This window comes from Pyxicephalus adspersus, chromosome 3 (assembly GCF_032062135.1).
Source record: "Pyxicephalus adspersus chromosome 3, UCB_Pads_2.0, whole genome shotgun sequence".
NCBI lineage: Eukaryota > Metazoa > Chordata > Amphibia > Anura > Pyxicephalidae > Pyxicephalus > Pyxicephalus adspersus.
The window spans coordinates 32,882,478-32,906,034 of NC_092860.1; the positions used below are offsets into that span (position 1 = coordinate 32,882,478).

At 35.4% G+C, this 23,557-nt stretch overlaps 1 protein-coding gene across 1 annotated transcript in view; it reads left to right on the forward strand.

Moving 5' to 3' along the window:
* Nucleotides 1-22,508, forward strand: part of CEMIP2 (cell migration inducing hyaluronidase 2) — a 57,263-nt gene extending 34,755 nt beyond the window's left edge. Inside the window, exons 11-24 of the mRNA XM_072404161.1 lie at nt 743-871; nt 1,815-1,903; nt 4,482-4,613; nt 5,821-5,856; nt 8,017-8,172; nt 9,314-9,491; nt 11,817-12,032; nt 13,717-13,925; nt 14,208-14,381; nt 15,393-15,612; nt 16,955-17,056; nt 18,946-19,094; nt 20,885-20,991; nt 21,925-22,508. Of these exons, the coding sequence (XP_072260262.1) occupies nt 743-871; nt 1,815-1,903; nt 4,482-4,613; nt 5,821-5,856; nt 8,017-8,172; nt 9,314-9,491; nt 11,817-12,032; nt 13,717-13,925; nt 14,208-14,381; nt 15,393-15,612; nt 16,955-17,056; nt 18,946-19,094; nt 20,885-20,991; nt 21,925-22,121 (2,094 nt within the window). The 3' untranslated portion in view covers nt 22,122-22,508. The remainder of the gene's footprint in view (nt 1-742; nt 872-1,814; nt 1,904-4,481; nt 4,614-5,820; nt 5,857-8,016; nt 8,173-9,313; nt 9,492-11,816; nt 12,033-13,716; nt 13,926-14,207; nt 14,382-15,392; nt 15,613-16,954; nt 17,057-18,945; nt 19,095-20,884; nt 20,992-21,924) is intronic.
* The last annotated feature ends 1,049 nt before the right edge of the window (nt 22,509-23,557 follow it).

Genomic DNA, 23,557 nt, shown 5'->3' on the forward strand with positions numbered 1-23,557 from the left:
TTGTGCATTTTGATGTGTTACAGAGGTTTTCAGGGTCTATAAACTGTTTGGGGTACCAGTTATGTTATCATAGATTCCCAAGCATTTCCTAACTTCTGTTTTTTTATTATTTTTACACAGTATATAGTGCCATCATATTACACGGCGCTGTACGAAGTCCATACTCATGTCACTAACCGTCCCTCGAAGTAGCTCACAATCTAATTTAATACCCCTAATATAATATATCTAATATATAATATTGTCTTTAATACAATCTAAGGTCAGTTTTGAGGGGTAGCAAAATAACCTAACTGCATTTGTTTGGGATGTGGGAGGAAACTGGAGTACCCAGAGGAGACATGGGGAGAACCTGCAAACTCCATGCAGATAATGTCCTGGCCTAGATTGGAACCTGGGACCTAGCGCTGCAAAGGCCAGATTACTTAACCTCTGAGCCACCATGCTGCCCAATTCTTCTCATTCAAGGGGAATGTAGTAGAGACTTGGTTTCCAGACAAGATAATGTTGGTTTTAGGGTGGTCCCAAGGTTTATTTTGGAATATATTTTGCCTTCTCTGGACATTTGCATTGACAGGGGTGGAGAGGAGGCCATTGGTGACCCCTTACAAGAATACTAGTTGCCTGCTTGTCTCTAACTTTGCCACTTGTATTTCTAGTACAAAGTCCTAAAAAGCTAACGGCAATGTTAGTTTATTGTAGTAAATAATATACACACTAAATTCTGTTTTTTCATTGTAAGGATGCTGGAATCTGGTTTATTTTTCACAAGTCTTCAACTGGAGAATCTCATGGGCTGTACCCAGAAACCAAAGCTGAGCTTACTCCTCTTGGTATATTTTACAACAACAGAGTTCATTCCAATTTTAAGGTAACTACAGGGATGCTATATAAAAAATCCAGCATGTAACTACATGTCACAACATCTGCCTGTAGCTTCTTGTTTAACAATGAAACTGATTCTTTCTTTCACAAATAAAAAATCTATTTAATTTTGATTATCCAATGATTGTACAGCCCATAATTTCATTCCCAAGATTTAAAAAAAAAACTTTCCACCAACTCTAATTCTAAACCTTATTCTGTTATATAGATTCAAAGCATGCCCCTGAACGTGCCTGCACACATGCTATCCACCTGTTTTGACTTTAATACACATTAGTATACACAAAGTATATGCAAGCTAGACAACTGCTGGGCCTGGCACTATCTGCTCTGTAGCACTGACAAAGATATTTTGTGGTGTTGTCTTTTTGAATGATATTGCAGATTATCCTGTCACCCGCCTAATGTCTACAAGTAAAAGAACAGATAAACTGAGTAATGTGTATTATATTTATATTTACTTGCAATGTTTTTAAACATACTGGATAAATAAACAACTCAAGGAAGAGTCAGTTCCCAAGCACAGCCTTTTCCTCCCCCATATAGTTCTGTTTCTACAGGAGTGTCTAATTTTAATCTTTGCTGGCCCAGCCCCTGCTTCTCTTACCTTATCCCTTACAATAATCATTTTATGTGGCCCTTGGTAAATATCATAGAGGAATATCATATTGTCACTTTACATGACAAATTGAGTCTGCTAAGGCTGCTGGCATTGCATACAAGCAGGTGGCACCCAGTATCAGTCTCAGGCCTATTGGATGTCTACACAAGGAACACTTTTACTGGCAAATCACAAGCCGAAATGTGCTACATTAAATAACATAATAATGAGAAAATTGTTAAAATGAATGATCTGGCAACAAATGTTATGTGCAGGCAAAATATAAATAAACCTGCATCACTATAAATAGATGTCATTGCCTTTGCAGGCTGGTCTGTTTATTGACAAAGGTGTGAAGACCACACATGCAAGTGCTGAAGACCCTAGAGAATATCTATGCCTGGACAACAATGCAAGGTAAACTTTATTTTTTTTTTTTTTTTTTACAGGCAAGCAATTCCATTCGGTATGTAATTTGTGGTTTTAAAATGTAATTTTTTGCTGACATTGTGTAATGTTCTAAGAGAACAAACTTTAACTTCCACATTTCGGTAACATGTAAGGTAATATACCAATTACTGTTCATGTAACAATCTGACACTCTGAGGAAACCAGTTGTGACTTTAAAGCGCTTACGCTATGGTCTTGCAGCTTTTAAAAAAATAGTTGGCTGCCAGACCAGATCTCATAGTTCCTTCTTCTAAACACAATTTTACTAAAATGTGTACTTTACTGTATGTTGATTCTCATTTGTCATTACTTGTATGGCTCCACAGTGCTTTTGATATCTATATTAGCCTGTGGAAAGGAGTAACCTCATCAAAGCGAATGATATGACCACTAAAGGGAAAGGGAGTATTAGGTTGTTCTCTGATTCACTACTGGTTTCGGTAAAGTAATTATTCATCATCACTAAGTGACATTACCCAAAAACAGTATACCACCTGGAAGTCATAATACTTACTTTTACATACAGGTATTTTGCTTCTTCACAGATTCTCTTTAAGTTGAATTTGTGCTTTGCTTATGCTGGACAAACACTTTAGTGGCATCCGCGTCAGCAGCATGTGTTTACCTTCCTTTCACCTCCTCTTGAATCCATTTGGATACTAACACCAGTTAAATATAGCAGTTTTTAACCCAGTAATTTTTGAAAGCTGGGTGGGAGGAAATTGTAGGCGAGTGGCAGCCCCTGTATTGTGACCCATCTCTTCAGTAACCAACCAAAAACAGCCAGGTAGTTACTGAAAAGTGCCGGGTGGTGTGCCCAGCTAAAAGGGGCTAGGAGAACACTGTATAGTAATATGCATGTGAATCACCACCTTTTGTGACCGCACTGCTGCTTTGTGGTTTTCCCTTCAAATACCTAGAGTTTTTTGGACAACTAAGAAAAGAAAGAAAAGTTAAAGTTGCTGATAGGGATGCTATGAAAGTGAACCTGTGCTAGCTCACTTTAGAACATACATAGTAATAGACAGGTAGGGGTAAATTTGAATTTAGAGTTGATTTTGCACACAGGAAACGAGTTTATGTTTATATTGGTACAATCAGTTTATTGCCAACATCTAACGTCCTTGCTTGACAATAAACCAGAAATTCCTCAGCTCAGTATTTAGAATGAGACTTCTTTCTTTTTGGTGGTGGTCATGTCAACAACAACACATTCTTCTCTACCTTGTAATATATGATAGATCAGACCTACACAACATTCTCTGTGACTTCGAATGAACAGTGTGGTAAAACTGGAGCGAATTATAGCAAGGACCTTTACTTTTCAAGTGGAACATCTGCTAACTTTTAATACCCATGTTTTTATATAAAGAATTGTCTTCCGCATCCGCAATTTTCTTATTTTTCCAGGCAAAGTTTCAAGTGTTAGAAAGCAATTTATCAGTTATTAATGTTTTATGTGCCTTCTACTTTAAACACGTGGATTTGATTATTAAGGCAACTCAAACAGCAAAGGTAAATTGCAACCCATAGGAGCTATCTAGAATTCAGCTACATCGCTTTCTGTTAATATTAATGAGTAGCTAGTTGTGTAAAATAGAATAAGATATTCTCCAATGTTAGGATCTTTATTTTGTTTGACATCTTTCCTGTATACTTCAAAGAAAATACAATTCTGTCTGTGTGTTTTATCATTCACATTCTTTAACTGTTTTGGGAGTTGAAGCATTTAGGATTTGTTTGTAAAAGTAAAACTTCCTGATTTTCCTTCTTTGATTTTATTAAATGTGCTACTGTCAGACATTCTTAGATTATCCCCACAAATTCATTGCTTGGCTGCAAGGTAATTTATGCATGGCATTGCTCAGCCAACGTGTCAATATAAAATGGACATATTGGGCATGATTTATTAAAGCTCTCCAAGACTGGAGAATATATACTGTCATGGGATAACCTGGGTGATTCAGCAAACATTTAATGGACCTGGTCTAAGATTTAAAGCATTTACCAGCTATTAGCAAATGCTTTTTAAGACATCCATTCTAGGTTTGCTGGATCACACCATTTTCCCTATGATAGTTTAAATTCTTTTGTCTTGGAGGGCTTTGATACATTAGGCCATAGAGCCTTGGTTTATATTTTATTATCCATCTTAATACAATGTGTAATAGAAGGTTTTGTTTCTGCTTCAACATCTTCTGGTAAATTAAGGGTAATATTAAGTTATTTGTAATATGAAGTTATTTGTAAAATGAAAACTTTAACACTCCTCCTCCTGTTTGTATATTTAGTCCCTTGTCTAGTATTCACATGAACTATGCCAGGGGAATATTCTCCTATCTAAGCAGCAAAGAATTCGTGTTTATCATGTTGTAAAACATGGGTTGAATAAAATGGGTTGATTTGAATTTTGATGATTAGACTTTTGCCATAAAATAGTATTTATTGCTGGTATAGTGCCATTAGTATATATGTCATGTATAGAGGGTAATTTTATGCTTCAAGTTTTCCTATAGTTTTTAATTGAATTCATTCTTCTTTATAGGTTTCGCCCACATGTTGATGCGGATCCACTGAAACCCAGGGTTGCTGCTGTAATTGACAGTCTTGTTGCCTTCAAAAACAATGATCACGGTGCCTGGGTGAGAGGAGGCGACATCATCATCCATAACTCTGGGTATGTGAGACTTAACATGATGCTGTGTGTGAATAAACTTCTGAACATGCACATTAACAAACTAAGTATATGTAAACCTTAACAAAGAAATCTTTATTAGCTTCCTTTTTTGTGTTGAACTTCACATTGAAAGAATTTGTTATATATGTTAAATGCAACAAAACAAATGTGGATTCTGTCGTAAATCAGCTAGCTCCAGTCCCAGTGATATCGGATGTGTCAGGTTCAACTACAAGGTATCAGGTGTGAACTACAAAATACCATCTTAGGGAAAAGGGATGCTGCTTTATATTTAGAACAGTAAATGTATCATATTGTGATAATACAGCTCCTTCATAAATTTAATACAGTGAATATGCACAGCATACTTGCTGATTATGGCACATACCTATCTGTGTGCACCTGCCTTGCAGAAATGACAGGTCCAAGGCCTGTCATCATTGCATACTCAGAAGACGCTATCTTCGCCACCGGTTCCATGGCGAATTTCTATAAACACAGTGAACTTCTTCAGCCATTGGAGGGCCACTGATGTAACATTGTTACATTGTGCGTCTCCGGGAGCTAGCGATTTATTTTTTTTTGCTCTTACTACCTCCTGGTTACTTTTGTTTTTTTTTTTTAGTTTAGGTCCCCTTTAAGGACTGTGGAGCTAAAATATATTTCATTCTTGTGTTTAGATAAATGTTATTTGTTGGTATAATGTGTTTAATATAGCCATTCACTCATAGATAAATGTGTAAATGTAGCAATTATTTTTGCTGAAAAAGCATATTTGGAACACCAGCTTGCTAAACAGTTTATGAAATCGAATAATAAAACATATATATGTGTGAAAGCATTTAGATACTACAGTGAATAAGTGATCTAATGATGATGTGAACAATGATTTAACCCAGGGCAACCAATTGGACTGAAACTTCATATGTCCCATTTAATTGGTTATTTCTGAATGGTAGCTAATGTGTTACCAAACTTTTCACATTAGCTTAAGAAACCCTTCTATCTATTGGCTGCACGGGTTTTGTGGGAGCCCAATTTTACGCTGTGGACTCTTATACCAGATCAATGAAGCAATCCCAGCATGTGTTAAATATATAATTTATATTTTATATTAACACATGATGCATGATTTCACCCTGTAATATAATATTAGCATAATACTGTAACATAGCTAAATATTTTTTTTTCTTTCTTCCTTCTATAGGTTTTCGGACAATGGAATTGGCTTGACGTTTGCCAGGTTAGTGCATTATAACCAAAATCTACATTTTCACTTTTCCCTGCTAACATTTTTTTTTTTTTTAAATAAAAAAACTGTAAAAAAACATGAAAACAAGCCCTTACCTCCTGTAAGTGAGGTTGTGATGTGGTTACCACAGTCTCACACCCTTGGACCACTTATTTTAGTGAGATGCTACATGTAGCCTCTTACCCATGGTCATCCATAGGGAATAAATTTTCAGTACCACCCACTGCCAATCACTTGTTCTTTGAGAACCAGCACAGCGGTTCTTGTTTCCACTGCTAGTCTGAACATACCGAGATCAGGTTACATGTCTTGCTGAAATTTTTGTCTTTGGAATCCTAAAAATAGCTGGTTTACAAGATGTCTTTGGTATAGTAACGGTTTCATTTCAGTATAGCAGATCTTTAGAACTGTAGCATATAGTTCTTGGCACACCTCAGTGTTTTCTAACAGTCTTATTGTAGACAATGGGGTGTATTGTTCATGCTGAAACTTACAAGGGTAAATAAAAAGAAATAAACAAAGGTAGCCTTTTTTTTTCAGCAGTGCAAAGTGATGTAACCAATCAGAAATATGTTTTTACTTATTCAACAGAGAGTTCTAATGTATGAGGCTGTCTTTTGGTCTAAACTCATAAAGTGATGTTGAGAGGTTAAATGAGTCAAGGGCAAAGTTAGCAGAAGCTGATTCCCCTGTTATTCGTGAATGACTCAGAATATAACAAACACATACGGAAGGTATTTGTCCTCAGATTATGTTAGTTAATATAGCAATGGTCTGGGAAGTTTGCCAGCATGAATGTGTTGGTCTCCAACATTTTAGTATTAGCAAGGTTTATGTCAGAATGAAAGGGCTATTCTCTCTTGCTGAGAGTTCCTTACTATATAAACAATGTGGCCAGGACATACTAATGATGAGTTTCACAAAGAATTGTAGGGCCAGTTGTTTCATTCTTTTTCTTAGAAATAAGAGTCAGTGCTTAATTTGTGACTTAATCATATGTATCATAGGTTTTCTGGGAATATTAGTAGAAGGGTTCTAAAGAGCCATTCAGATATGAAGTAGCATATTCAGAGTACAAGTTAGTTGACTATAATTGATATAAACTTGGCTTGGTCTATGTTTATCTCTATTTCTTAGTTTACAAATCTCAAAATATTAAATATCTAGTCTAGAATTATGTCAGTGTCTTTTATTGTTGCTATTTTGGCAATTTTGTATAATAGATTCTGTATCCAGCTTGTTTATAAGTGGTATAATATGTTGATAACTTTATCTTAAAGCCTGCATAACACAAAAATAATTAGATTTAGCTTAAAAGCAAAACTCCACTCAGTGCTTTTTTTCATAATACCTAACCACATTAAAGCTTGAGAAGGCCATGAGTTCTTTGTGTGAAAATCTCTAAGTGTTTAATAATTCTTTATTTTTTTAAAAAGACTTCCTAGACCTAGTGTGTTGAAGCTCAGGCCCAAAGAAGGAAAATAAACACTCTTATCCCAGTATACAGTAGGAAAGCTTCACTGCTAATAAACAATGTTGTCAGTACGCATGATGAAGTAGACACATGAAGGTGGGCACAGACACAAAAAATTACAGAATGTCAGATTTTGTATCCATAGCAATTGTTTCTTTATTCCAATGTGTAACTGTATGGTGAAGGAAGAGTTGCAGACTGTAAAAAGCAAATACAATTTCAAGATTAGAATTGTACTCTTGCCAGCATTAGACTGTTGGTCGATAAGGGCTTAAAATGATGGTGACAAATTACACAATGACATGCATTGTGCTGGTGATTATCTAAAGCTTCCAGTCTGAGCTTTGCAGGAAGATACCACATCAAACGCAGGCACACATTCTCTGAATTGACATTTTTGCATATACATACATATTTTGTTTTAATTTGGGGCACATTGATAAGTATTTAAAGAAAATTGTGTTTTGATATCTGTATATCTGAAATATATATTTCTACATTAACTATACAGAAAATATTCTAATATGCATATTTGGTGGCCCAGTATCTTGGAAATTTTTATTCAGTGTTTGTAGTCTTTTTTTACAGAGCTAATGGTTACTGTCTGTTTTATTCATGCAGCAGACAGGCAAACTCAGACTTATAGACAAAAATGGTAATTCTTCTATTTTCCACAGTGACGGAAGCTTTCCCAAAGATGAAGGATCCAGCCAGGAAGTTTCCGAATCTCTGTTTATTGGAGAAAGCAAAAATTATGGATTTCAAGGAGGCCAAAACAAATACTGGGGGACTGGAGGCGTCTATAATAAAAATCGCACACTTCCTCGAAACAGGTACATACTTAGCCTAACTTTGAGTCTTTCGTACTGCTATTTTTAAGTAGAATTGTGGAAATGTTAATACTGTGTGCACCAGACCATGACGTTCCATACAATCTTTAATCAGAGGTTAAACTCCTGGCCTTGTAACAAATGCTTGTTTGAGTTGCAATTTTTATTAAAGATCTTCAAACAGTGGATCTTATTTTCAGGATATAAAAGGTTTTCTTTACTTTCAATGGATAAAAAATCACATATGTGGTAATAGTCTTATGGCATTCCATGTTGAGGCAAATGGTATTTAAAAGGTTTTTAAAGGTGCGTACACACTTCCAATTTTTATCGTTCCAATCGAACGACGAACGATCGATTGGGCAAAAAATCGTTCTTAAAAAAGTAACCAACGACGCCGACGAACGAGGAAAGTAACGAACGACCGGACCGACGGATCGGATTGGACGACGATCGTTGAACATCGTTCGTGTGTACGGTCGTTCGTTGATCGTCCATGTTCAGAGCATGCGTGAGTCCGTTCACTTTCCTGTCTTGCACATAGTTCCTCTATCGCTCAAACGATCGTATCTATTGTGTGTACAATATCTACGAACGATCGTGTCGTTAACTCTATGTGTAGGATCGGTGCTATACGATCGTTCGTATATATCGTGCATGAACGTTCGTCGTTCGTTTTCCAACGATAATAATTGGAAGTGTGTACGTAGCTTAAGGGATGTTAGTTGATAAAAACATGGATGATATGTACACAATGAATGTGTGTTAAATTTTTTTTGGATAAGGTCTTTTTAATTTGGTTATTTTTAAAATTAAAATAGTATGGGTAATTTTCTGCATTATTCAAATCTACATCTAAGGCTAGAATGTTGGTCCTTTGTTAACATTTTCTGTTTTACTGTATCTGCTGATTGGTACTTCCTCTAGGCTTTTGTTCTGTTGGAGACTTTCTATGTCTGAACTTCTTTCATCCTTTGTAGAACTGTTCATAGAGTTTATTACGGTCATTGGGGAGATTATGTTTCCTTGTAATCTATAGTCCATAAATAGGAATGCTATCCGGAAGTATCACAGCCTTGTACATAAATTAAAAGTATTTATTAAATACTTAACCCTTTCATTTTTTTAATCATTCAATCATCAGGACTTTTCCAATCAGAGGATTTCAGATTTATGATGGTCCAATCCGCCTTACAAAGAGCACATTCAAAAACTTTGTGCCAACACCTGACAGATTTACCAGTGCTATTGGCTTCCTAATGAAAAATCCGTGGCAGCTTACCCCAAGAAATAATGTTTCATTTCTTAAATTTGGAGCCAATGTAAGTACATTTTTTGTTTACTAGTCAATACTTATGCAGCATGCCTAATAATAGGATTTTATTGATGTGGGAAGTTTACAACCATCTTTGAACTGAGTGGAAAAAGGTGTATAGAGTTGTAGCTAGTAGTTATTGTAAAGAATATGGCCTTCCCAAAAATGAAGGTAAACAAGATCTTTGTCCTTTATTTTAGAATAGAAGTAGGAGCCATGGAAAGGAAAATCATTCCTTTTTATGCCTAAAAGGTCAACTGTGCATTCCAGACCTTGGGTTATTGTAGCTAAACTTTCCAGTTATAATGAAACCTATCCAGAGTGAATGCTAGCAGTGTTACGAGCAAGATATGCAAACCTTGGCTTCTACTGAAAAGCAAAATGACCATTTACTGATCAGCTTATCCAACTGTGATATTTCAGACTTTGGTAATTGCTTATTGGTTAAGGACCCATAATGTAGGGTCTGTTACTGAAGAGTTGATGGACTGTTCTAGTAAAGTAATATGTCCTTTCAACCTACATATTTAATTTTTAATTGTGTAATATTATAGAAAATGCTGAAAGAGTATTGGGTCTTCTTCCATTCGATTTTATAAAAGTTGATCAACTGGAAATTTTTACACCTTACTGCCTGAAAGAAGTTAGAAACTGGTATACTAACAACATTGTCCCAGCAGTTGGAGCAAAAATTAGCCAAGGACCATCTCCCCACAACCCTGTGCTGGTGTTCCCTGTGTAGCCAGTGGCAAGCATCAAAGCTGGTTACATGAGAAGTAGCAGAATTGTCACATACGATATTCTGGTACCTAAAAGCACTGGGTATTTTTTAGTTGCAAAAATAAAACTAACTTTAGCAGCACCTTCCTAGTTAACTATTCTTGCAATCTCTTTGAATGTCTCTCCGGTTTTGAATAAATCTATAGTATATAAGATTTTTCTCTCTTGCTAAGATTAGCCAAGCAAAGAGATACCTGTTGCACAGTTAGTCATCTGATTTCACTTAGTTATATAGAGTTATGAATGCACTTTTGTTTTCTAACTGCAACTACTTTGTATTACTAGAATCACAACAGGCTATTAGACAGGAGTGGTATTATAGGCATGCAAGCCACGTGAAAAATAAGATCACATTTTCTTACTTGTCCTTGTTGTTCATGCTTGATTTCACAATTGATGTGAATGGTGGAAAGTAATACAAAACCTTTGCGGCCCCAGGAATTGCCCACATAGAAGGAACTTTCCTCTTTTGTCGGGAACAAACAAAACAGGAACATTCTTCATTTGTATCAATTTTGCAGCTGACCTCAATTGGAACAGCACCACCTCCTACAGCACACTTCTGTCTTTTTAAATTATTGGAACATCTAACCTCTTCTTACACAATCCATACCTTGTGAAGGCTTTTTTACTATGCCCACAAATCCATGATACTCCACCAGAAAAACCCTAACCACCTTTTGCAGCATATTGGAAAAAAGATTATTTTTAATTTGTGACCGGTTGGGAATTTCAAGATATTCTTTTAATAACACATTGGATCAGCCTGTAATTTATTTGTCTTAAAAAAACTAAATAATTTCTGAGTGGGCTAGAACAAGCTGCATCTGTATATTTGCTATATTTGATAGTAGTGATGAGGTAACATTGTTCATTACTGAATTAATAAAAACCTTGTGCTGGACATAATTAAATTGCTACCCGAAAAAGTCTCTGCACTATTGGACAATGTCCATGATTTTTATTTTACTTTCTGTAGTGCAACAGACAATGTGTCCCTTGATTATTGCAATGTTTCCTTTGTATTTCTAAAGCTTTTCCCGTATTTGACTCCACTGAGGGCAATAACACATGTCTTCACTTAAAATGAAAACCATATATCTGTTACAAGTGCTTTGAGTAGGCGAAATTGATATTTTGTTCTGTTATTATTTTGCCTTACTTGTTAATTCTTGGTGATCCTTATTAAAAATCTGCTTTTTTTTTTTACAGAACACCGAAAGCTACTAAAAACTAGCAAAGGGAAAAGAGTTGTTAACTATAGTATCTGAGTATTCTCTACTCGGCTTATTGTAATTTAAATTTGACAATTGAAATTGAAGTTGTTATGGGTAGCATTTTTAAGCAGACACTTGTATGGTAAAGTTATGCTTCTTATTAAAAAGGAAAATATGACCCCCATAGCATGTCCTCTGATCAGGAAAACCGAAGTGAACTGATTTGAATGGTTGCAGATCTCCTTAATGCAATGTAATATAAATAATATGACTAACTAAAGATGTCTTCTACCTATGCCTACTGCAGATAATTCATTTATTATTATTTTTTTCAGGTTTCATTGAGAGCTTTTTTTGGACAGTCTGGACCATGGTTTGAAACTGGTGATCTGGATGGAGATAAAAATTCTATTTTCCATGATGTGGATGGGTCTGTTACCAACTATAATAATACTTTTGTGGCTCGAATGGACAATTACCTGATCAGGCACCCTAAATGTATCAACATCACTGAATGGAATGGGGTTATCTGTAGTGGAACATATGCACAGGTCAGAATTTTTTTTTAACTTGCACGTATAGGAAACCTGCAAAAAGAAAATCATTCTTAATAATCTTTTTGACTGGCTTTTAGGTTGATTCAGTAGTTTTTAAACCCTTTGTACTAATATTTAAAATATGCAGAATAGGAGTTCTGACTTCACATGCTGCTTGGTTCTTTCTGCTTATAGTTTTTTTAACCAAATACCAGTAGTTTACGAAGGAAGTCAACCATAAGATGCCCTCATGTGTAGGTCAAAAAGAAGCATTGTTTATTAGTAAGCAGAAAATAAGTACACACCTCTCCTCACTTGATTTGTCAAACCAGAATGACGTGACTTTGTTTCTGGCAGCTAGGTATTCCAGAATTCTACATTGAGCTGCACATGTACAGCTCAGTGTACATTATATATTAAGATTGCAAACAAACAGTTAACTTGAATTTTAGAAATATGCAGCAAATATTAAAAATAGGTTAAGTATGAAATCTAATATGATGTGGGGGAAAAACATTCACAGCATATTATTATTTACATATGGAAAATCTATGTGTAATATGGCGTGAACTAATTTAATATCACAATTTAGTGAATAAAGTTATTTTTTCAACTTCATCTTCATCTGCTGACTTTCCAGCATCATTAGTATTTCTTAGAATTTCTCTGATTCACATGGACTATGTAAACTACATGAAGCTATGGATCATGTGTCTATTATTACTGGACTAAGCATTCACTTATCTTTCAATGGCTACATAGAGATGTGTAATTGAGAGTTAACTGTTTTTTGTCTGATTTTTTTTTTTCTTTTTTCTTTTGTGGTTTGGGTTTATTTTAAGTTTCAAATAATTTAAAGTTAGAAGCACACTGACATTTGATAAACTAGTGGGGTTTTGTGTATGTTTATGTCATCTTCCTATCTGTTTAACATTCTAAAGCAGTCTAACGTTCTGTATTGTGATATGACATCACCTTTACAGTCTCTTCTTATGATTCAGGGGTACTGTGACTGCATTTTAGCTGATTCATCACCAGAAACAGTACTAAAATTCAAAAAGCAAGGCTGTGTGATGTGGCCAATTTTTGCGACAAGCGATAGGCTTGTAGCTTGGAACTATGGCCCCTCAACAACTACTTGTCTTGAGGCCGGAACCTGTTCCCAATACATTACATCACTGTAATACCTTCTTTATCTCCATGCAGCATTTGAAATATCATATATGGGTAATACTTTTTTACAGTAGATGAAATTACACAAAACCATGTACATACCTCCATTATAGGTGACATGGGCATGGACCGTGCATGTAACTAAATAACTTTTGCAATCTAGTTCCTTTAACACTGAAAGCTCAGCTGTAAATGATTTTTCCAGCTAACTTATTTTCCACTCATCCAGGACTGGAGCCAAAAAAATGATAAAACTTAAACTTATGATTAAAACATTTTGTAACGTGTAATGTTTTTCTGACCTATCTGGTATGTTTTGGTATAAGAAGAGGGAGCTTGTGCAAAAAAAATAAAATAATTCTTGTTAGATGAAGTTCTGCACGTGTTGCATAACATATATAAAATAATTAGGTTTAAATTAAAACAGATCTTTACTAAAAGCAAATAAAACGTTTACTCAAAAAGGAATAAAGCCATAAATAGTCGTTTTATTATTAAAAATGTATCTTTTTTTGCTTTCCATTAGGTATATGTTCAAGCTCGAAATCCACAAAATCTCACAATAACCATTGCAAGAGATGAGTATCCCTCTAAACCTATGTCTCTCCGAGGAATTAATCAAAAGGCTCCTTACCAGCAGTATCAGCCAGTAGTGATGCTTCAGAAAGGTTACACCATACACTGGAATGGACAGGCTCCACAAACTATTCACCTATATCTAGTGAACTTTGATAAGTAAGTTGGTATTCAATAGTGTAAAAATATATTACACTATTGTGTAAGTATTGTACACTACTAACATCTTGGTAAATAAAAGTCCCTCCTGCCACCCTCAACTCGACAGCTCATTGTTTATTGTATAATAGTGTCCAACTCCTTGCCTAATATAAAATATACAAGGATTGATTGACTGCAATACCAGCACTATTCAATGCATATATTACAAGAGCAGTTCCTTCACTGGACATGTGTGCCAACTTCATTGTTGTGATTAATTCACCTTTTTTTCCCTTACAGAGGTGACTGGATCAGAGTCGGACTTTGTTACCCACCAGACACCAGCTTTCAGGTCATGTCACAGATTGTTAAAAGCCAGACATTCCCTGTTGAAGAATACCAGCCTGTAAATTCCATGGATGAACTGGAGAAAAGACGAACGCAAGCAAAATACTTCTTTGACAACAGTACCGGGTAATAAAAGGATTAAACACTGTACAATAAAAATGTACACTAGCATTAGCAAGCTATGTGTAATGTTCGTAGAGTAGATGTACCCTGAAATGTTGGAAACAGTTAATGTATTAAACATTTGCGTATGATATCAGCTTTCAAAGCAAATTCTTATGACAATATTTATTTAAGCATGTACCTTACCTCAAAAATATCAATGTGTACATACAACTCTCACATTTTTATGTTCAGTCCAGCAATGTGGACTGTTGGGTATAGTCAAGGTTTTGTGTTTCCTAAAGCTAATTGCCAAAAGAACAGCAACACATGGCCGCCATTCTCCATTCCTTTTCACCCTTATCTGACTTTTGCAGAGTGAAATAGGAATGGTTACTAGGGGATATTTACGACACATATCAACTGGCACCTAAAATCTACAGCAGTGTGGAAAAATGTGGTCTGTGTAGTAAATGTAGCCAATGGGATAGTTATTAAGGAACCTGATTTTGGACTGTTTTGGACTGTTTTTGGAGGACTTTTGCAGTAGAGACGGAGAAAGATACATAAGCAAATGAAGATTAGGGTGAGGAAATGTTGGTCCTAGTCTATAACAGCTAAGGGAAAGCAATGGGTGATTCAGCTCCCACAGATAGAAATGAGCATTTCAATTCTATTTTAGCTCTACCTGCTACTGAATAACATTTTCAGTTTGTATTCTTTATAAAAGTGTTGCAATAAGGCTGTAATATTATTGAGTGTTTCCCATTAAGTTCATTTGGCTGTGTTTATCTTGGTAGTGTGATGTTTACCGTTTGGTTTTAATACTTCTTAGAAAAAGACTCCCCTTGTACAGTACAAGCTGACCAGAAATCTAGCTTTAAAAAACACATAACTGCTATTCATGGGTATTTGCAAGCATAGGCATAACACATTGAACCAATATTATTTATTTGATTTAGCTTTAAAATAGAATGTCGTAATTTTGTTGACCACATTTTATTTTTTATATTTTTTTCATTTTTTCTTTTGTAGGTTGCTTTTTATTTTTTTACAAGCCAAGCACAATCGTGAAAGTCACAGCTACTGCTCTACTCAGGGATGTGAAAGAGTTATGATCAATGCCACATTTCGATCCAAAGCAAATAGCAACTGCATGACCAAAGCCTATCCCAAATATGCCAAAGCACCTACTGCAACCAAGCCCATGCCAGCTAAATCAACTGCCACTTGTACGAGCTGTGGAGCTTCTCAGGTAAAGATGGCATTAACTTTATATTCTGTAACAAATTTTATAGGTTTCATCAGTCAGAAAAGTGCAAAAAAAGCAGCACATAGTATGTACTCATTACATATTATGTACCCATCATGTGTACACAAAATGAGTCCTTCATTTTGGATGTCAACCATATGTATACCCTTTAAGGACTAGAGCAATTTCTTGTGCGAAATGCATTGAGGAAATAATCTGGTAAATAATTATACATCAATTTTACCAATATGGACTGATGGCATGCAGTAAGATCCAGTCTCTGCAGATTGGCTAAATAGGCTGCTTGTTGGCACTTTTTACTCACCTATAAATATGTCCTATATATCTTACTGATTGGTAGTGATTCATGGTATGCATGCACACTCCCTTTGGTGACTGCTATAAACGGCCTTCAGCATTTTTGTGGCCAAACTTAAGAGGTTCCACTGTTGAAATATGATTCTACCTGCTGACAATTCCCTGGAACAACCCTGTTCTGAGATTCCAGAGTGGATTGAAACAGAAGCCAGAAAAATATCAAACGGCAAAAAGTGCACTTTAAACTGCATCTGTATTTCCCATGATACCCAAGCAGATTATCCATTTTTGTTTTTTCAGATTGTTCACTGCAGTATAATTTAACAGAATTTAGCTGCTGTAGTCAGCACAGATGCTTTCTTTACAGCCCTCTACAGTATGAAGTGTACATAGAACAATAGCCAAAGCAATATTTGTTCAGCTTAACATAGAAGACTGTATGTTTGATACCTGTTAATGCAGTTTATATTTATTTCTATGTCCTAGAGATTGGATGTAATTAATGAACTATTGAGGGGTTAAGGAATGCTTCCCATTCATCATAGCTTCAATATATTACATAGGTAACCTGTGACTAAGAAGGCCCCAATATTTTACCGTCATAAACAAAGTCTCTTCATAAAATTTTAACAATAACACATTTCTAAACCCATTAAACTTTTTGCTGTAGCTTTACAGTTTGACCTTCACATGTTTACCAAGAATTGTCTCTTGTAAATTTTTATTGAGAACTTGTAAATGAATTACAATATGTACAATTCATCTGAAGGCTAGCGCAACTTGCAGCGTGACACTGGGGAAAATATCACATACAAGTATTATATATATATTTTAAGTAAAATATGTTAAATAGTATTGATGGCAGTGAATGGCAAATAAGTGAACATTTAAAGCGGACCTATCATTGTGGCTAACCCTTTTAATGAATGAAAAAATGCGATTTAGATGTTCTGAAATTACTTTTAACACAAGTAAAAGTGTTTTTTTGGAATACATTGCTAATTTTTTACATTGTTATTTTTGTTAGGTGGTTTTTACCAGCGATCCTCATAATATCTACCTCCCTGTGGAAATTCAGTCTCTTAGTAAGGAAGAAATCCAGCAAGGGGCAGTTGAATCATATATTACAGTAAGTACAGATCTCAATTTGTATTGTACAGTATATCTAATGCCATTTAAAAAAGAAAAAAAAAGGAATGGTAACAAACCTTGTTAGGTGTTAAGTTTCTGTATTGATGATTATGGTCAATAGGATGCAGAGAGGGTGAATCACTCTAATGGGGACACAGACCGTAATACACTTACCTGGACACTAAATCTACCCTATCCAAAACAAATACAAATAAAAAGTCTCAACTAGAAAAAGACTTAGATTACAATACCTGCTGCTGGTGGTAATGCTGCAGGTGCATATTTTGAACGTTTTTCTTTTCTGCAGGTAAAATCTGAAAGGGAATGTATGTTGCTTTTTTAATTAGAATAATATTATTAGAATAATATTTTATTAAAATATCAGCTTGAAAAACATTGTATTAGTTCTCAAAGTTTACAAAGCCTTATTCCCATGTTTAATGTGTAATTATGTGCACACAAGTTTCGCCATATTTCTCATATTTTCACGTGACACTCTGCTTACTGCTTTTAAGTGCTGTTCTTAGGAAATATGAGTTGGCCAGTTTACTGAAAATATACTTAATACAATGTACTTCCTGTGTGACTGATATGTCGACATATGTTAGCAGTGAAAAATTAAGTAAGCAAGCTACTGAGATGTCCCACTAGTTGATTATCTGCAAATCTGTATAGGTTACAAAAAAAAAACAATGCTTCTGAGTATACAAAATGTACTATTATACATAACTCCTTTGAAATGCCTGTTTATAGAGTACAGCTGCACAAAAAGTTTAGAAATGAATTGGTAGATGTTGCAGTTTTTTTTTTAATATTTTTTATAAATGTGTTTATTTTCATATTCTGTGTTTTCCTGATGTAAATCTTTCAATTATTTAATTTCTCAAGTTTATTACCAGCGCCACTAAAAACTGTTCAGTTTTAGGTGGCATAAATAATGGAACAGTTTCTAAAAATGTAACGGTTTGTGTACTTTCACCCACTTTATTGAAAGTTGAAATCACCAATGATATGTCTTTAACATCATGGAGAATATGGAACTCAGAATTCTGTTCAGAAGGGTTCCTGAGAAACAGAAGTGATTTTCCTTTCTTGATACTACAAAAAAATTGTATGCATTTTGAGTGGAATATTTACTGCAATCTTTAAGCAGAAATATGTTTGGCACACAATCCTGGCATGAGTACAGACTGATAAGGACTGTGTAGAATAGTATGTCCCCTATTTGGCTGCTGTTCCTCCTAATGATCCCTTCATTACTATTGTATCCTGCAATGATTAAGGGTCAGCAGGAGAAACTGGAGTGACCATCTGGGGGGGGGGGGGCTGCTATTGAACCAGCTGGTGTAGTCAGATAGATAGAATCCATGCTGGGAGCTCTGCTGTATAGCAAAGGTATGTCTCACTTTTCTGCACAGATTAATTTTTTTGTGATTTTGTTGACCTCCTGATGGGGTTGTATTGCTGTAATATTCAATGGTGTATATATATATTAGTAAACTAGAGTTATAAGCTCCTTTGGTAAATATTTTTAAGCATATGTAATGTGTTAGAGACCAGATGCTGAAAATGTAGTAACCTAAAACTTCACTAAAAAGAATGTTGTTTAGGTTAGTAAAATATTTGCAGACCCGCTATTTATTGACTTAAACTTTCTGGCTCTCATTTTCCCCAGTGACGTATTCCTAGAGTCCACCCACAGTAAGGAAATGTAAATGAGCATCAGTGCTTAATTTCCTTGTCTCACTTGCCCTGACAGTTAAAAGAAGTCTTCTTATAAGCAATGTCATCATAGTTTTACATACCCAGTTTGTGAAGGTTCATATGGTATTGGCAGTGCTCTGTTGCAGTTGGCAATTCCTCATGTTTTTTTTTTTGTGATTTTAGGTTAATGGCACCAAGTATTCATTCCAGAAAACTGGCTTATTAGTTGTGGTCATCGATGCTTGCACTGGAACAGTTAAAGAAGACATGTACTTTCCACAAGACGATTTTGAGAGACTGGAACATTTTTTAGGAAGCAAAGTTCCTCAAAGGTACTTTTCACAAACATATTAGATCTGTTTTCTTTCAAACACAAAGGTTTAGAAAGTAATTTATGGTGAATTAATCTTACCATAGTTACTTCTGACGTCTTGTAAGATTAAGTATTTGTTCCAGTAGTTTTTTTTCTCACGCCAAAAAAAAGGTATATACATGAATATACATTGTTACGAGAAAATGTTAAGATCCTTATAAGGTGTTGTAACTACTGGCTTTTAGGTGTTTTTCGGGCCTTTGTCAATCTTATCCCCAATAGTCCTAGAGCTTGCACCTTAAGTCTGCAATGACAGCTCTGTGTCTCTATTTCTGTGAGCTCTGCCTGAAGCAGACTGCATAACAAGTTGGAATAATGCTTTATTCTTGGCTTGGCTGTGCATGAAAAGGGGGTCACTATTTAAGCAATTGGGGAGATTTGGAGATGGTGGCAGCATTGTTCTGTCTTTTTAGTTCCCTGTAAGAAGAAATTTTGTGGAACGCCACCAAACAATGGGACTTTTTAGGCCATCCTTTACCAAATTTGATTTAAAATCAAACATAAAAATAAAATCAATGTATAACATAGAACCTCCTATTGGGGTTTCCCCTGAGGGTGCGCCGAATCTTTTCTACACGTTTCGCAGAATAAATCTGCTTCCTCTGGAAAAATATGGAGATCTGATGTATGCGGACATGCAGACATGCAAAACCTCTTCCAATGGATGAATTGAGGATAAATGGAATAGCAGCAAAAAGATTACTTTTCAAATTATTGATATGGATCTCAGATATTTTCTCATATATTATCCAGAACTTTGATGTCTTTTCCTATATTTGTGGTAGGTATTATAATTATCATGAAGGTAATTCAAGAATAGCAGACAAACACTCCTCCAAATATGGATACACTCAGATACAGGAGGGTACTTATCAATAATCAACTTTTGGTGAATAAATGCTTCCTTCCATGCATGCAGAACGGCACACCTTCCTATATTCCAATTTGGATAACTCCTTTGCATGCTGCCCCATTACATCCTGTGCAGACATCTGTGTGAATGTGGAGTGTTTATTGGGGATGTGGTCATGTCGAGAAAGGAGAGGTTGGATATGTCTATGTTTTTAGTTCTCTGTAATATTTGCAGTTTTCAGAAAATACTACAAGATCTGTTTGCATTTACCCTGAATATGTAGGATGATTACAGGCACATGGTTCCACTCAGTGTATGAATATGCCTGTCTATAATTTTCTTTCTCATCCATATAGGGACACAGGAAATCACTTTCATACTGCCATAATTCATATGGCCACTTACATGGAAATAACAAAATATTGTAGGCCAGCCCAAAATAACCCTTTCTGCTACCAGTCTGCCTCAGTTGTTGTTAGTGTCCTAGAACGATCTTACCGTTAGCTCTTTAAGATGCTTCTTTGACCCAGTTCTGTTATTTTTGTGATTTCAGACATCCCATAAAAACCTTTTCTTGGAGTCCATTGTGTTTATGACTATGCCCTTGGTACCATTTTGCTACATCGAGGCATGCTGGTAAAAGGAGAGGTTTGGGTTTTCCTGGTCTGGTCTCCAATTTCTTTGCTGGCCCATCTCTTCCATAAGCAGCCATAAATCCCAAAGTTGAATGACTTCCTGTCACATCTCTCAGTAGAAAAGGGTTTTACAAGAACAAAAATCATATATTAATCACATGTTTTTTTTCCCCATTTGTATTGGTCTGCTTCAATTTTAGTATATATATTCAATATACAAAAACAAATTTTCAGTTTTTGTTTTCTAAATTTATTTTATAGATCAATAGTTGTTTTGGCTTCAAGGGGATACATTACAGATTATGGTAACCTTGCACAGCAATTACATGTTCTTGGAACAGCCAAACCAGCATTTCTTCAAAATAAAGGTAAGTTGTGTTTACCTTGGCAATGCTCAGGACATTTAAAAATATGTAGATCAAAACAGACATCAGAAGGTTCTAACATTACTAGTTACTAAATCCCAGATATATTGACAGGCCTTTAGCTCTAGTTCCAGGCTAGAACTTTATGTTGGACCCCTCAGCCTTTCATAAACTTTTTGTTAGTTTTGGGTGCCACACAAGATGCATGTTAAATCTTTTCTTTCCTATGTGCCACAAGAAAAGTATTACTGACCATTATCATATCACATAAGGAATGCCTGAAAAGTGAATGTTGTTTCAGAAATATGTTGAACTTGAAGCAGTTGACTATTTCTGCAAAACCAGCTGCTAATAGTTAGTCTTGTTTCTGGCTGCGAGCTTATCGGGGTGAGATGTTTTCTCCTGTCTATAGAAAAATGTAATCTTTAGGGAAAGGGCTCCTAAGCTTGATTTTTTGTGAACAGCTTCATTAAATATGTCAATTCCTTAATAAATTACTCTTCAAATATTTTTTCTTTACATGTACATGCTGAAATGTACATGCTGAAATTTAAACAGACCAAAACTTGTCTTTTAATAATAATAAACAGTATGTATATAGCACCAACATATTATGCAGCGCTGTACAATGGACTGTATATGGACTTAAATGCATTACAAACACAAATGTCAACAACTTTACATCAAAGGTGTGTTACTTTTAGGTTTATGGACCCTTCAAGTTGTATTTAGTTTTTTTTTCTTTTTTCTTGTGTATACCATTTTTATTACGTTCTTTGTCCCGGTAAAACTTCCCCCATCTCCCCACTTCTGACTATATAAAAGTGTGGATAAACCTCTCTCTGGAGAGATACATGGCAAAAAAAGATAACCTTTAAAAAGTTCTGAATTACACTTTAAGTTGGCCAACAACTACATTTGCTTTTTGTTTTTCAGGTAGTATTGCCTTCTTAGGATTCAGTGGAAAGTTTAAGCCATCCTGGACAAGACTATTCATGAGTCCTGCTGGACAGGGCTTGGGACTGATAGAGAGATATATTCCTCTGCAACAGGAAGTGTATGAGTGCCGAAGAGCCAGCACAAATAAAAGGAAAGATGTGGACCTGTTGAAGAAAGCTTTAAAAACACATTAGATTAATATATGCCTTAAGGGTAAAACACAAAATGTGAACTAACTTATTTAATTTATGGCAATTACACTGTTATCCAGCGTAAATCAAATTACTGTTTTATTACAGAAGGGGGCCTAAAATCTAAGCCTTAATGCCAATGCACCTTTTAGTTGTATATAGTCATGAATGTTTTTATGACTGATTTGTAAAGATAGGTTTTGCAGATGTTGTGATTTTTTTGGGTTGGTTTTGTATGTGCTGTAAACTGTATTTGTTTTTTATACTTTTATATCACTGATATTTTATAGTGTTTATTTTATGGATCTGACTGGAAGCGTTTAAAGTTCGTGTTTCTTTGCACCGTGGTTTACTTGAAAGATATTTTCATTAAAGTCTTTCAGCAAATTACTAATGCGTGTTATAATTTTATCAAACCTTATTGAATGGCAGAAATGAAAAAGATGTAAAGAGAAAATACAAGTTTCTGTCTGTCCAAATGTAATAGCTTCACAGTGTGTCAGATTAAAACACTGTTGTGGCACACATCTGAATGTTAGTACACAGAAGACTTCAGCTGTGACCATGGCATTATATTTAAAAATGTCATTGACCGTGTCTGTACTTAGCTGGTCTATAGAAGGTTTTTTTTTATTATTTTACTTGGCAAAGCCTTACATATGCTCCTGGGTCACCACGTGTGTGTATATATACTTCAAATCTAAGTTTTGCTATCTAACAAGGATTTATTAACATTTTAATATGACAGACCAAGTCAAGCCAGCAAATGTACCTCACACATAATTCCTGATCAGAAGCAGCAGATGTTTCACACATGTGACAGACCCTAGACACTTTAGGTTTTTCTAGTCTCACAGGAGCCATTCAGGAGTTAAATGGATATCCCCTTCCCAATAATGCTTTTTGTTTCTGGAAACACATCAGTGGATGGGATTTAGCAACAAGAAAGGATAAATTACATTGACAAATCTTACATTTAAAAAATCCTGAGCCAAGAGAACATGGAGGCTGCCATTCTTCAGAAAATGCAAGTTTCTCTCACTTAAAGAGGAAATAACCTCTGGAAGGTATGCCCCCAAAAATTCTGGCAGAGGGCAAATATCTATTTATTAGTGTTTGCTTGCAGCTAATATTTTACTGACTTACCATGTATTGTTCTGTGTGTCTGTGTGGAGGCAGCCATTTTAGTGGATGCAGCGCATGACTTCACCAGCAAGGAGAACAGTGAGCAACAACTTTGTGATACCAAATCTCCTGATAAGAGCAGTCGCAGACTGCAGAACCATAGATGCCACACTGCGTATAAACAACCATATGGCTGTAGCCGCTCTCCCATACCAGGAAATACACTTTTCTTTAAGGAGATTCTCAAAACTTTTCACGGTTACTTCTTAGGCACAATTACCAACACTTCTAAAGGTTCCCTAAATCATGGCACA